The sequence below is a fragment of the Ursus americanus genome, chromosome 36, assembly GCF_024610735.1.
Source record: "Ursus americanus isolate L20-20 chromosome 36, mUrsAme1.1.p, whole genome shotgun sequence".
NCBI lineage: Eukaryota > Metazoa > Chordata > Mammalia > Carnivora > Ursidae > Ursus > Ursus americanus.
Window position 1 is genome coordinate 7,759,417 of NC_142162.1, and position 14,968 is coordinate 7,774,384.

Below are 14,968 nucleotides of genomic sequence, written 5' to 3' on the forward strand. Positions count from 1 at the left end.
CTCTCTTTGTCTCTTTTTGTTAGGAAGAGAGAGAACAGTAACAATAATTAAATGGTCAAAGTATAATTCTTTTTTTTTTTTAAGATTTTTATTTATTTCTCAGAAAGAGAGAGAGTGAGAGCACAAACGGGGGAGCCTGAGGCAGAGGGAGAAGCAGGTTCCCCGTTGAGCAAGGAGCAGGATGTGGAACTCGATCCCGGGACCCTGGGGTCATGACCTGAGCTGAAGGCAGCCAGCCGCTTAACTGACTGAGCCACCCAGGTGTCCCAGTCAAAGTATAATTCTTAACTGATTAGTGTGTCTTATATTTCAAATTGTCAACTTTTTAAAAGACTTTTTTCCAGATATAAAAGCAAAATAAGCTTTTTTTTTTTTTTTTTAAGAGAGAGGGAGGAGAACGGGCAGAGGGAGAGGGAGAGGGAGAGAGAGAATCTTAAGCAGGCTCCATACCCAACGTGAACCCAACGTGGAGCTTGATCTCACAACCCTCATATTATGACCTGAGCTTAAATCAAGAGTTAGACACTTAACTGGCTGAGCCACCCAAGCGCCCCCAAAATAAACTTTTATAGAAAGTTTAGGAAATAATACAAAGAAGAAAAATAAAGCCATAATCCCATCTCCAGAAAAAACCTACAATTTTTGTCCACTCTTTTTTCTATAGATTTAAGTAATTGGAATATTTTCATCATAATTCTGTATTGTCTTTTAAATTTAGCATTGTATCACAAATGTTTTCTAAATTTAGGATGTATTTGAAACCATAATTTTAATAGTTATACTGACATGTGTATCATCATCATTTGCTTAGCTATTACCGTAGTGATGGACATTGAAGTTGTTTCTAACTTTTTGCTATTGAAATATACTAAAATAAATATCTTACTACATAAATATCTAAATATTGATATTTTTAAGTCTGTTAAATTAGTTTACACTCATCGGGCAACCACCACCCTGACTGCTACCACAATGACTGTCATCATTTTTTTTAAATGGCTTCATTGGCAGACCAAAAGTATATTTAATTGTAGTTTTAATTTACATTTCTTTGCCTTTTGTTGAGGTTGAATTCTTTTTATGTTTATTAGCTGTCTTTAGTCTTTTTTTGAATTGTTAGGAGTGCCGAATTCAGTGTTACTCCAGTTCTAAAACAACATCTAAGACGAATCAATTAAACCAAGAAGTGGGGCAATTATCTGTAGGCTATCGGGGTCATTTACCCACAAACTAGTTAGACCGGGACTTTTTCTTACTGTCCACTCTTGTAATGTTCAACAGAAAGAAAAAGTTTAGGTATATGATGTTTGTCTGTCCTGACTGAGCAGAACAGACATGATATCCTGCCTGAACGTGAAATTACTGTAGATTTTCACTCATATAAAAACTCATTTCTACACATCCCACAAATACTTGTATTTTAGTTTATTTACAACATAAACATTTTATTCATGTGTTTTTAATGTTTGTTCATTTATTAATGATGTATGTGTCTCTGAAAATTTTAATTACTTAATCTTTTTTTACTCTATAATAGAAGACTTCACCTCCCAACGTCATTCATTGTACATAAAATGTCATCACTTGGGAATCATCCTTATCAATCCTGAATGGGCATTTTTGTTTAAAAGGAATCTTCTCATTAAAATGGGATGGGGTAGGGTGCTCGGGTGGCTCAGTCAGTTAAGTGTCCAACTCTTGATTTTGGCTTAGACCATGATCGTAGGGTCGTGAGATCGTGCCAGGGTGTTGGGCTCCATGCTGGGTGTGGAGCCTGCTTCTGATTCTCTCTCCCCCTCTCCCTCTGCCCCCCACCCTGCCTGGGCTGGTGCCCACTTATTCTCTCACTTTAAAAAAAAATTAATTTAAAAATGGGATGGGGTAACTCTTTAGATATTAGCAAATACTACATAAAGAATGAGTTGACTGCTAGATAAAAACAAAATTCTATAGACAGGAGTATTAAAATAGGAAGTGAAAGAATACAAAAAAATAACATCTGACAACTACAAAATTGCTTGAGACATAAGGACTGGTAATTATTTAAGAGTGCTCCACATGGTGTCCATTCTTACCCCTAATGACATATTAGTCAGAGAGATACCATCTGTCTTCTCTGTGCCACACGAGCAAAAAGGAAGATTGGGCTATCTGGCTCAGAGAAGTTTCTGGGGTTTTGCTTTGCTTTCCTTCCCTAGAAGGTACGTTATCAATCAGGGCTTTTCTCAGAGAGTGAAGCTTTGAAACAGACCTAAAAAATCATGGTCTCTCATCTGAGGAAAATCCAGAAGACAAGAGAATTTACTCACAAAATTACCAGCCTCCATCTGCAATCATTCTGGAATTCCTGCTAACAACAGCTGAGAAGGTTGTAGTGACCCTTGCCCTGGGTTTGACGGGTGTGAGGAAGCTCAAGGGCGGAAGCAGAGCTGGGATAATGAGTCGATGGCTACTGAGAGAGGTGCATGACAGAGCAGGGAGAAGCAAAGGTTCCCAAAGAATGCAACTCCAGACCATGAAGATGCTTTGGGCGTGGGAAGGCTGTGCTGCAGGTGGAGCTGGCAGGTGAGTTCTCCAGAGGGAAACAGCCATGCAGGTGCCAGGCTGACTTGTGAACAACAAATCACAGGTCTGGCAAAGCTAGAAAGACATCAATTCTTTTTTACATCCAATTTTGCTATCATTGCATGACTGAGGTTGGAATTCTGTGTTCCAAAACAGTCTGAAAAACTCCCATTTTAAATTTTAAAAAATCAATTCATAACCAAGAGGGGGCCTGTTATCTTCCTGGCACCAGATTCTGAAGGAGCTACTTGGGAATACTAGAGTACTAAGTGCTCCTTTACTTCGTTAGGGGCAATTTGTAAACCTGGCCATTACAGAAGCAGGTGCAGGGAGAAAAACAAACCTGGAAGTCAGAAGTAATCAGGAGTGCAAATTCACAGCCAGTCTTAGTCTGATACTTCTCTTCCACCCAACTTCCCTTCCGATAAGCAATTTCTCTTTTTCTATTACCAATTTTACAGATTTCTATCTTTCTGATCCTGACCACACCCAATCAGAATTGTAGGATAGTCACTGGAAATCTGTTTATTAGAGCAAAAACATGGATTTATTGAACACTTATTATGTATCAAACACTGTTACAAGTGCTTTATAAGAATTATCTCAGTCTTCAAAACATCACTCTAAAGTAAGATAATAATCATAGCATATCACTTCACAGATGAGGAAACTGAGGCATGGAGAGACTGAGGCTCAGGTTTTGGACTTAGTTCCAAGGAGGAGAGTTACTGTAGTCTGTCCAATGGTTAAGAAAACCCTTCTAACCAGAGCCAGCCACATTTCAGATGCATGCACTTAGTCACAAGGAACAAGATGACTAGTTTAGTGAAAAGCCTTGCTCAATATTGAGAGATTTCCAGGTGCATGACCTATTGCTGATGGTCAGTGCATGTGAAGGACAATACACAATACTCCAGATCTGTCTGTGACTTCTGGAGCACAGGTCAGACTTCATTATTTAAAAGAGATGAGCAATATACTAAATCCCACTCTAAATTAACTTTTTATTTTTTAAGTAGTTTCCGGGCCCAGCGTGGAGCCTAACGCGGGGTTTGAACTCACAATCCTGAGATCAAGACCTGAACAGAGATCAAGAATTGGATGCTTAGCCAACTAACCCACCCAGGTGCCCCTAAACTAACTCTTAATTTGAGAAAAATTCAGCAGAAATATGGGTGAGAATTAGAAACAAAAGTTAACTCTCCCCTCAAATCTAATAATTTGGACAAAACTTGAAAAGTGTAGAGATGCCAACAAATACTGTTACTAGTAAAAATTAGGTAAAGCACAGAAGAGTTTTTGAGGTTAAAAATGTAATGTCCTCAGTCAAAACTATCAATAAGAAGCCTCTTTGTCCTGAGTTTAATACAAAATAATTTGCTGCAAACACACCCTCCTACTCCTGGGTTTCCCCTCCCTTGCAGGAGCTGCTCAAGTCGTATTACACTGAAGCCAGCAGTGTGGAAACATACTTCCCTTGGACTGCTGGGAGTGAGTAGTCCCATGAAGACCAACTGGATGCAATCCTAAAACTTTCATATCCGCTAGAGATTCCGAGGCTGTAATTTTGAAATCTTCAAAGTCTAACTTCGTGGTAGACTCCAGAGATGGCTACTAATGACTGCTCCCGAAACAAACGAGAGATGAAGTCCACTCCCTTTCCCCTGCGTCTAAGCTGTCCTTGTAATTTGCTATGACGTAGAATGCGGCAGAACTGACACTGTGCTGGTACTGGGCCTGGCCCCAGAAGCCCTGGCATCTTTTATTCTTACACTCTCAGAACGCATTCACCATGCCACTGAACAGAGAAGTCGCTTGGAGATGCCCCAGGTCTTCTTCCTTGGGCTGGGAGGCAGGGAGGTGCTAAGACCAACCCCATGTGCAGCAGAAGAACCGCCCAGTCAAAATTCGAAGAGTTGTGAACATGAATAAATTGCTGTGGTTTGAAACCACTGAAGTTTGGGGTGGTTTGTTACATAGCAGCCAAAAACCCGGAACAACCTCTCTCCTGCTATACAGTGGCCGTGCTGCTCCATCAATGGTCTGCAGGCTAATGTTAGCTACAGAGAGGACAGACTGGAGGACTGCAGGGTAAAATGCGGGTGGGAGGAATTAGAGTAGGCGGCTCTGAGCCGACCAGCCTCAGTTAGAATACCGGCTCAGCCACCTACACGCGGTGACCTTGGATAAGTTAACTTAGGGTTCTTGTATGTACGATTCCAACTATATAACATTTTCGCTTAAAACGAACAGAATGAGATGATAGAAACTTTTCATTCCTCAGTAAAACTAAGACAAGAAAGGAAAGAATCATTCAGTTTTCTTCAGCTGTTCTGCCAGAAGCAGTCTATTTCTGACTTGGCCATTTTCTCAGAATATGATACAGAAATAGAAGAGTTGTGCCTGAATTACGTGTTAGTGAAACTAATATCGTATTTGAAAAGAAGATCTGAGAATTGGTTTGGGACCATCTAACTTAAGGTCCCTGTACTCTTGGAGTCACAGTCATGTGCATTTGATTTCAGACCATATAACACAAACCCTAAGGCAGATTTATATGCTATTTTTCTTGCATTTTTGTGGACAAAAATTACATTGGTAAAAACTGTCATCAAACAAAGGCAGCAGTTTTGCTACATTCTTGGGCATTGGCTATTTACAATATTCAAGGACAAAAGGCTTACTATTAAAACAATTTACCTCAGTCTGAAATAAATTCATGACAGGCTATATTTTTTTATAATAGAGTATGTTAAAAAAAAGGGAATTACAAAAGGGAAAATCTGGTCATCAAAATTACATTTAAAATTAAAATGTCTATTGACCAAAAACATCTATAATAAGTATGCATGTACATATAAGAAAATATAGGTAATAATTAATAAGCTAATTAAGCACCCATTGGTCATTCATGAAATATAAAGAGTTTGAAAAAACTGTTACATTTATGGGCAAATGAGGTCTGCTCCACAATGGAAATGTTCTCTGTTAATAATAGCATGGTCACACCCTACTTGTAGGGATAGGTATCTAAAACGTACCTCTGTCCTCAACGGCATATCTTCAGTTTCTGCAATTTCAGAGCTAAAGGTGTATTCAGACTCATTACTGCTGTGGGTGGAGTCTGTTCTCTTGTGTCCAGGCTTAGGCACATTCTGGAAGGCAGATAAACCAAATATGATTAACACAATATAATTAAACCAGTTATAGTTAAGATAGCATCTACCTTAACTTGGGTCTAACCCCCACTCACTAACTTGCTGTTATCATGCCCAAACAGTCTGTTCCTTGTTGTCCTTAACAAACCCTCACGAAAGTCTCACTTTCTGAGCTCCTCAAAGAAAGAGAAAGATGCACCAGCAGGACATGACAATAATAGTCACAATACCAAATGCCCAAACCAAAATCATCTGTGATTATTAGCAGAGTCCCCTTTGGGGTTTTTTTCTTTTCTTTAAGATTTTATTTATTTGAGAGAGAGAGATGGAGATAGAGAGAGCATCAGCAGGCAAAGGGGCAGAGGGAGAGGGACAGGCAGACTACTCGCTGAGCAGGGAGCCCAACGTGGGGCTCAATCCCAGGACTCTGAGATCATGACCTGAGCCCAAGTCAGATGTTTAACTGACTGAGTCACCCCGGCACTCCCGCTTCGGGTTTTTGAAGTTGTGAGTGGCCTGTCACACTGGGTGTAGTGTAGGTATAATGCCTCAGCAACCAAACATTGACTTCAGTGTTGCAATGAAATGAAACTTGGTAAAAAGTTCATGAGATATGTTTAATGACAGCATCATCATTTTACTGCACTGTATTTGAGCATAAATGGAAAAAAAGAGAGGGGTTCTACATAGGTGACTATAATTTCTGTCACTTTTGTGCATGAAGTTGAATCTCTGGAGTCAGCAGTGGGATGGATGAGCCCTTCAGGAGAGGTAAGAAAGCTGCTCCAAGAACCCTCTGACGTCCTGGGGTTATTTGTTCAGCGAGTCCAGGTGACATTTCTATGACAATGTGGTACTTACGAAATTAGCATTCAGAAAGGTTATGGAAAACAGAGAAGTTAAACAATTGCAGCCTGTTCCTTTCTGTAGGAGAAGGGGTTAGAGAATGACTTGAAGAAAGAAGGAATAAAAAGCCTGGCTTTTGTGCCCCTCACTCCTAGGGTGCCCCCCTGAAGAAGAGGTGGAAAGATTCAGTGGCCTGAATCTCACAGGGTTACTGGCTCTGGGAGCTTCAGAAAGACTTCTGGAAGCTTTTCTGATCTGTCCAATTTCCTTTACCCCTTGCCCCAGCTTCAGGAAGAGCTAGAAGTCACAAGAGCTTCTCTGCCTCTTTCTCTCCCAAATCCAGGCCTACAGAGAGCAGACCCTTCCATATGACCAAAGGAAAGCCAGCATCCAGGGGCAGTTGAAAGTCTCCCAGGCCACCCCAACCTGTACTCCAGTGCATAAGGAAGACTCAAGAACACCAGAACTTCTGACACTATCTAGCAGCTAGGGTACCCACTAAAAGGAAGAATCACCCCACATAAAGTCAAAGGCACTCAGATTTACTGTTTATGTACACAGCAACCTCACGTAAAGTTCCTAGCCCCAGCCAACAGTTGTATGGGAAGGTGTTTATTAATAAATTGGTCATAATATTAAGAGAAACAGGTAAGTCCATAGAAATACCTGGACAAAGTTTTTCTAATAAGCTTATTAAAGATGATATAAAGATATAAAGATGATATAAAGATATAAAGAATATAAAGACCTCTATTTTCCCTCATGTATGTGTTACTAAACAACAAATACCTTAAGGTATGAATAGAAGCAACACTGTGTATTTGCTATTTAATGTAACTTTCGGATACAGGGCAGCGGTTAAATGCTCTGGGGTCTGAAGTAAGAGAGAGCTGGGTAGGAATTCCAGGTCTGCTACTTACTTGTCCCTTGCCCAACTTCTCCAAACCTCATTTTCATCATTGGGTAAAGGTGAATAAAATATTATTTACCTAAGAGGGTTTATGTGAGGATTAAATAAGATAGGGCAAGTAAAGAGTTAGCCTAGTGCTTGGCATATGACAAGGATTCAATTAATGTGCATGGATGTTGCCATCATCATTAGGGTCCAGCAGTAATGTAACAACTCCCCTGTGCATGGCTTTCTGTTCCCCAAGTTGTTAACCCATATGCTGTTCCATTACAAGGACAAACATCCTACTTGATTATCAAGTGCTCCTTCAAGATCTGTATCTCGGACCTCCTCTTTTAATCTGTCACGTCTCCAATAATTCCTTCTTTCCTTGAATCTGTTTTACTCCCTTTGTCCAGGTGAAGGACCCCACTGTTGACATGCTGGATTCCCTCCTTACTTGGGATGAATCTTCAAACACTTCACAAGCCTGCATTCCATTGCCTCATTATCCTTCCACTGTCTGCTTGAATTTCCTTGGCCCTGGATTTAAGTTTCTTCCTTGCCTCTGAGACTTAACAACTGAATGTTCCTGGAGAAAAATCCTACAACACTTATTGGTACCAGGGCCAACAAATCTAGACCGTGGTAATCAACGGCATGAACTCTGATCCACGTATTACATAGATTACCAGAACTCCTGAGGCATCTATCGATTGCCCCCCCAAAGTTCTATTTACCACAAAATGCTTCCTACGCATTGTGCAGTGAGAGCTCCATCTGTAGAACAGTGTCAATGAAATATTAGCCAAGGACCCATCTGTCAGGTGTGAAGTTTCTACCTAAACATTAAAATAAGATATTGCTATTATTTAATTAATCCTAAATTACAAAGTCCATTTTTTTATTCTCTACAATTCTTGGCAAGCGTTTTCTGCGAAGACTGCAATCTTGACTGTGTCTGGAGCTAGGAAAGGAGACCTAATGAAGAGCTGAGTAAGAAGCGAGCAGACGCTGATCTTCTTTCCTCTGCTATCTTCTTTTTCCCTCCCTCTAACCATTTTGTTAACCAAGAGGAATGACAAGGAGTCACAGGCATACAGTGGAGAGGATTATAGGCTGAGAAATCAGAATCAAGCAGCTGAACTGCTCCTGGAACTTGATTACATCTTTTTTTCCACAACACTGCTGGGAACAGAATGGCTAAGCAGGCAGAGACTTGCCCAGTGGGAAGGAACAGCCCTGCTAAGCTGCTGGAGGATGGCCATTATTGTTGGAGGGTCTTTTCTAGACATGGCTACCTCTCTAAGGAGGAGACCCATTAACGTCACAGGTATTTCCGGGAATGTGCTCAGAAAGTGATGTATACGTGGCATGTGCTTCTCTCATTTTATTTTTTGAGATTCACAAGGCATGCAGTATTAAAGAATCCAAGAAATTCTACAGGAAAAAAAATCTGTTTACCTCTGTTTCAACTAGTGATTCCCACATTTCTATGACCCCAATCATTTCTTTTCCAATGCCACTTCTTAATATGCCAAACAACTAGTGGCTCTCGAAATACCTCGTGGGACATGAAGCTTAGCTCCAACCATAACCAAAGCATAGATTCACCACAAATGTTGGCACAGTTATCCAGTAAATAGATTTAAAACACACCGAAGAAACGAACTCTGGGGAACAGGATATTCAAAGACAGAGGAAAAGGACTCTAAAGAAAGCTAAGAATGGGAGAATGTGAAGGAGGAAAGATTTCAACAAGGCCAAGTGTAGCAGGGAGATCAAGGAAGACAAGACTAAATGATTTGTCCTTCTGGTTTGTCAATAAGGGTAATGGTGACCTACTCCTACTTCTAATTTTACTTTGTCACATACAAATCAGAATAGAGTAGCAAGGTTTGAAATAACAGTCCAACTCTGGCATTTAAAGTAGCTTTTTAACCTCTTTGAGACCAGGTTTTCTCTCTTCCAGGTGACAAATTTATTTCATTTCTTTTATGTTATATAATCTCCTTTATTTTGACTTTTAAAATGTCACATTTTAAAAAATGTTGTCAAAGGATCCAGATAGAAGCAAAATTTGAAGCAAATATTCTACACCACAGATATCAAATTATTTTGTTTCTTATAGGAGATATTTCAGAGCATTTCTGCCATCGGTACCATTAGGTTACCCTCGCGGCTGATACTTACAGGGAACAAGAGAGCTAGGGAACTCTTTGTTTCCTGACAGTAGGATAAGTAGAACAGAGAGGCTGTGTAGAACCATTAAAAGTACAAGAGGTATGTTGGTAGCTATAGAAGAGTTCTTGAAATAGATAAGATAATTTGTTACAAATAGAGACTGAATGTTCTTTTTGTAGGAATATATTTTTAAATCATAACAAAAATCAGCAGAGGAAATACTCAATTATATAAATATTTGCTTTATATGCAAATTTTACATGTCGATACATATGACAAAGTCTATAGCCCCGTCTTTAAAGTGTTTGACTTTACAAGGTATTCATGAATGAAGTTATAGGATTTGTGGGATCTGCTTTACAACAACTCAAACCACTGGATGGGATGGGAAGGAGGGATAGAGTAGGGGTAAAAATGTGTTGACCATTTTGAAATTGGGTCATGACTACCTGAAGTACATGGGTTCACTCCACTCTTCTATCCGCTGTGGTATGTGCTGAAATGTTTTCTAAAAAAGCAAGTGTTTGGGGGCGCCTGGGTGGCACAGCGGTTAAGCGTCTGCCTTCGGCTCAGGGCGTGATCCCGGCGTTATGGGATCGAGCCCCACATCAGGCTCCTCTGCTAGAAGGCTGCTTCTTCCTCTCCCACTCCCCCTGCTTGTGTTCCCTCTCTCACTGGCTATCTCTGTCGAATAAATAAATAAAATCTTTAAAAAAAAAAAAAAAAAGCAAGTGTTTGACTCACCACCATTAGAGTCATCTCCTCCTTGAGGTCATCATATCGCTCTTCTAAGCGACTGAACTCATTCAGAAGGTTCTGGTATCTCAGCCTTTCATCATTAAGATCAAGTTCCAGTTGTTTTGTTTCTTCTACTAACTTCTTCTCCATAGTCTCTGAAAGAAAGAAGAGGGGAAAGCATAACAAAGGTGGCTCGACAGAACTCAAGAGTACAAACGTACACTGACTTCCAGCTTCTCTGCAAAGGGTTTACTTGTAGCTCCATGAACTATGAAGAGTATCTTAGGGAATGTAGGGGCAGAGCAAATATCATGCCAAAAATATAGTTTGTGAATAACAACAGTCATCTACTGAGTTCTTCCACCTACTATGGATTCAGTGCCACTAGTTCATTCACTGGTTATAGCACATCCTTGATAGACTTCTACTAGTCATTGTTTAATAACTAAAGTATTTCTTATTCCAATATTCTGTTTCAGGCTATTATAAAACTCTTTTGTCCAAATTAGAGACTCCTCAAATCTCTGAGGGGGTGGCAACTTCTCAGGGAACCGAGCTGTCCTATGTCCTATGTCAACTCTTCGCTCACCTCAGTCCCCAGGCTGAGATCTGACAGTATTTCCAGCATGTTGAACCCTCCACAGTCCTATTACTCCCCCATTTCTAACCAGATAAGACCCCCTGCCTGGTCATCTGCGTTGTTACTTTTCTTGTGTGCTGCCCTGACCTTTCCATTCACCACCCCACTCTGCTGTCTCTGTTGCCAGCAGCTCGCACTTGCCTGGGACGTCATCTGGAGATGGGGATGAGCCCCTGACTGCAGACAAAGCGAAGTAAAAAGCCTCAGATCTCAGCTGTATGTTTTACCTAAATGAGCCAACCAGTCACATTTATAAATATTAAGCTTCCTAATATTTATATGGCCCATTTTATTCTCATATTTCATGGCTAAATCTTAACCTGCCCTGCCTGATTCAAATGCGTCACCATTTCTTTCCCCAGCAGCTCCATAACGGCGAGGGCTGCCAGTGTCTTGTCACTACTGCTTCCCTGGTGCCCACCACAGTGTTTCCCTAATGTAGGGCTTTAATAATGTGTGAATGAAAGAATGAAAGAATTTCCTCTCCCTATAACATTCTGTAAATTGCATTTTATTCTCACCAATTTGCAGAAGTTGCATAAGGCTACCAAGAAATTTTCCCTAGGCAAATCCAACGTTAGTTCTTTGTTCTTCTTATCCAATTTCAAGTATTCTAATCATTCTGGATCCTTCCATGTCTTCAGTAACTGTTTCTAATATTCCCTATCAATTTTTTTTCTAGTTTCTTTTCTTCACCTTATCCTTTACTTGTGGTCATCCTATAAGGCTTAATTCCAGATTTCTTCTCTTGCCTTCACATTATTCCCTTTAATTGGGAGAGAGGAGGTAGTGGGGGAAAAGCACAAAGGGTTCTCTTATCATCATAGCTTTAATGGGAACCTTAAGGCCTGTTTCTTCCTGTCTCTAATCTTTAATTTCAATTTGTTTTCAGGAGATCTCTTTTTGGAGGGCTTAGCTGACATTCAAAATTTAACACTCTAACAACTTATCTCGTTAATTTTACTCATAAATAGGTACTTTTGTCCCTCAATTCCTCATCAGTAACAATACACCATTATTGTGGTACTACCTCATCTCAAAACTTTAGAAAATTGTTATTCCTTTTTTGAATACCACAACAAAAAGGATAACATCCTGGCGATTTTTTCATATACTATATCCTCACTCCAATCCATTTCTCTCTCTGTGTCCCCACCACCCATTACTATACCTTCGATCTGTATCTTCTTAGCCCACATTTATATATATGTAGGTTCCTTGTAAATTATCATCATTCTTACCTATCTCACAAATAGCTAACAGAATAAATGTTCACATCTAGTTAGTTCTCTATTCAAAAAATTAGAGTTGCCTTTTTTTTAAGGTGGAAAAGAGTAATTGATTTTGGGAGAATAATATCCATTGGTTTAGCAAAAAATAAATACATGTAGACACATATACATATTAGCTCACAATTTCTTCCTAATTCAATAGAATCCCATAAGTCAAAACTAAGAAATCATACATGCAGAACAAAATTAATTTTTTAAAAATAACATAGGATATTGACTATACATGAATTCACATTTGTGCATAGAAAGACCAGATTTACAAGTTCACCAACTAAATCAAAATATTTACAGTGCTCGCCTCTTAGAACATCATAAATTTACTGATGACAATCTCAACTTTTAAAAACATTTCAGTTCTAAGCAAAGTTGTAACATATAAATCTTTGATCTCAGGTTGGCTGGTGTACGGTAGGTTATACCCACGTGAGCCCTACCTGTCATCTCCTTAGCCTGCTCCACGATAAGATGATTGAGGGCCTCTTTTTCCTGCTTCAGCAAAGTATTTTCTTCCTTCAGATTTGATACCAGCTATAAAATAAAACAATCAACTCAGATGGCTGCAGTAGACAGAGGACGCCCTGAATAGAAAGACCACACCACAGGCCCTCTTTACCTCCGCATCTCTGAGCCTCATTTCTTTGCCTGGGTCCACCTAGTCTTTTTTTGAACTTGGTCAAGCATTACCCCCTCCAGAAAGCCTTCCTGGAAACTCCCTTCAATTAGGTGTCTCTCCTACAGACCCTGTATGTGCCTCGTTGTAGCCCTTATAAATGATTTACTTTTACTTCCCTAATAGACTAGCAATTCCTGGAGGATGGAGATAATTGCTGTTGTTTTACTTTGTACCTTGAGCATTTAGCAACTGCTTGGCACCCTAGTAAGCAGTGGCTCTTGAAGGAATAAAAATACCTTCTCGCCTCAACAGCCTAACACAAAGCTTATGTGTCCTCATGATTCAGGTATTAAGAGAGATTAAGGAGGTTAAGAAAGATATGAAGGGCTTTTTGGTTCTGGAATTCACTGGATTCCTTCTGAAGCTCCCTGCTGTCTGTCTTGAGAAAGAGAATTTTCCTTTTATCTCCTCTTAAGAGTTTCACAAGGTTGCAAACTAGTCCTTTTATTCCATGTTTAAGCATTGACCTTACGACAGCGTGAAAGTACTAAATGCCACAAAACTGTACACTTAAAAATGGTTAAAATGATAAATTTTATGTCATGTATATGTATATATTGCCCCAACACACACACACACACACACACACACACACACACACACACACACACACCACATCGACCTTTCGGTTTCTAGTTCCCAGTTGGTTGAGGATTCCCAGGAAGCAAAAACCAAAACCAAAGGTTAACTTTGCAAAGTTTATAGTTTACTTACTTCATCTTTGAAATACATGTATGCTCGTGATGAGTGAAATTTGAATTTCTTTCTCTAAGCATAAATTCAAGGAACTCTTAATAGCTTGCTTTTTTCCCCTTCCTGCTTTTCCTTCCTTCCTTCCTCCCTCCCTCCCTTTTTTCCTTTTTAAAGTAAGCTCTATGCCTAATGTGGGGCCCAAATTATGACCCCAAGATCAAGAGTCACATGTTAAAGCAATAGCTTTAATAATAAAGAGAACTTTTCAGGAGTTCAGAGACAGCAAAAGAGGGCTCTGTGACTAAGGATCCCTGAAGACCAGGGAACTTAGACAGGAAGACTGTGCACGGCAGAAGTCAGTCCAGAAGGTATCCTTTCTGATGGCCCAGTCTCTTCCCTCCATACTGACACGGCTTTAATAGCTGCTCTCAGTAGAAAGGCCAGAATTCCTTACATGCTCTTGAAAGAAGTTGCTCTCAATCAGGGGTGTGCAACCAATAAAGTGGGTGCTTTTTCAAAATACACGTGCCTAACCCATACTCCTAGAGCGTGGGCAGGTATTTTTATTAAAACTCTCCAGTAGAGTCTGATACACACTCCTGGTTACAAACCACAGTTCTAGTGTATCTTCTAGGCTCCTTGATCAGATTGACTGGGAAGGTAGCTTTTCTGACCATAAAGCTGGCTGTCACAGTGAAAGTTTTTCATTCTTCCTAATTACTGTATTCTACTCAAAAGAATTAATGGAAATGCCTATAGCTGTCCCTGAGAAAAGCAAAAGACAATGAGGAAAAAAAAAAAAAAAGAAAGAAAGAAAGGAAAAATCTGAATCTGTTCATGTGTGCTATTCTCCCAGACTAGAAAGGTAGGAACTTGACTATGAAGAAGAAAAGAGAATACTCCTACCAAACTTAAATACTCTGTGGATTCAGAGGAATCTGAAAAGCTTCTGCGGACTCAAGAAATGAAAAAAAGAGTCCTTCAGCCTCAAGAGTAGCCCTTTGAATTCCTACCTGAATTCTGATAGACTGAGCTTACCATGCCAACATAATATTAATGGAATTGCTGTTTCTGTATACAGAGCCCAGATCTATTAGAGACATAGGAGGATTTATTAAGACCCTGAACATCATGAGAAGATTGCCATTTCATTAGCTACACTATCCTCTCTGAATTGCATCTAAGCTCCTTCTGAGGTTCTCACTGAGTATGTTGTGTTATTATTCAGAAGTCAGTAAGGCGCACCTGGGTGGTGCAGTAGGTTAAGAGTCTGATTCGGTTTGGGCTCAG

General features: G+C 39.9%; 1 protein-coding gene across 7 annotated transcripts in view; it reads right to left on the reverse strand.

The window, feature by feature from the left end:
- The window catches only part of MYO5A (myosin VA), a 185,281-nt gene that overhangs the window by 43,938 nt on the left and 126,375 nt on the right, over positions 1-14,968 (reverse strand). For all 7 annotated transcript variants that reach the window (XM_087859219.1, XM_045812047.2, XM_045812046.2 and 4 more), the window contains 3 exons: positions 12,747-12,840; positions 10,387-10,535; positions 5,607-5,720 (listed from right to left, as the gene is read on the reverse strand). In XM_087859219.1, the coding sequence (XP_087715345.1) occupies positions 5,607-5,720; positions 10,387-10,535; positions 12,747-12,840 (357 nt within the window). The remainder of the gene's footprint in view (positions 1-5,606; positions 5,721-10,386; positions 10,536-12,746; positions 12,841-14,968) is intronic.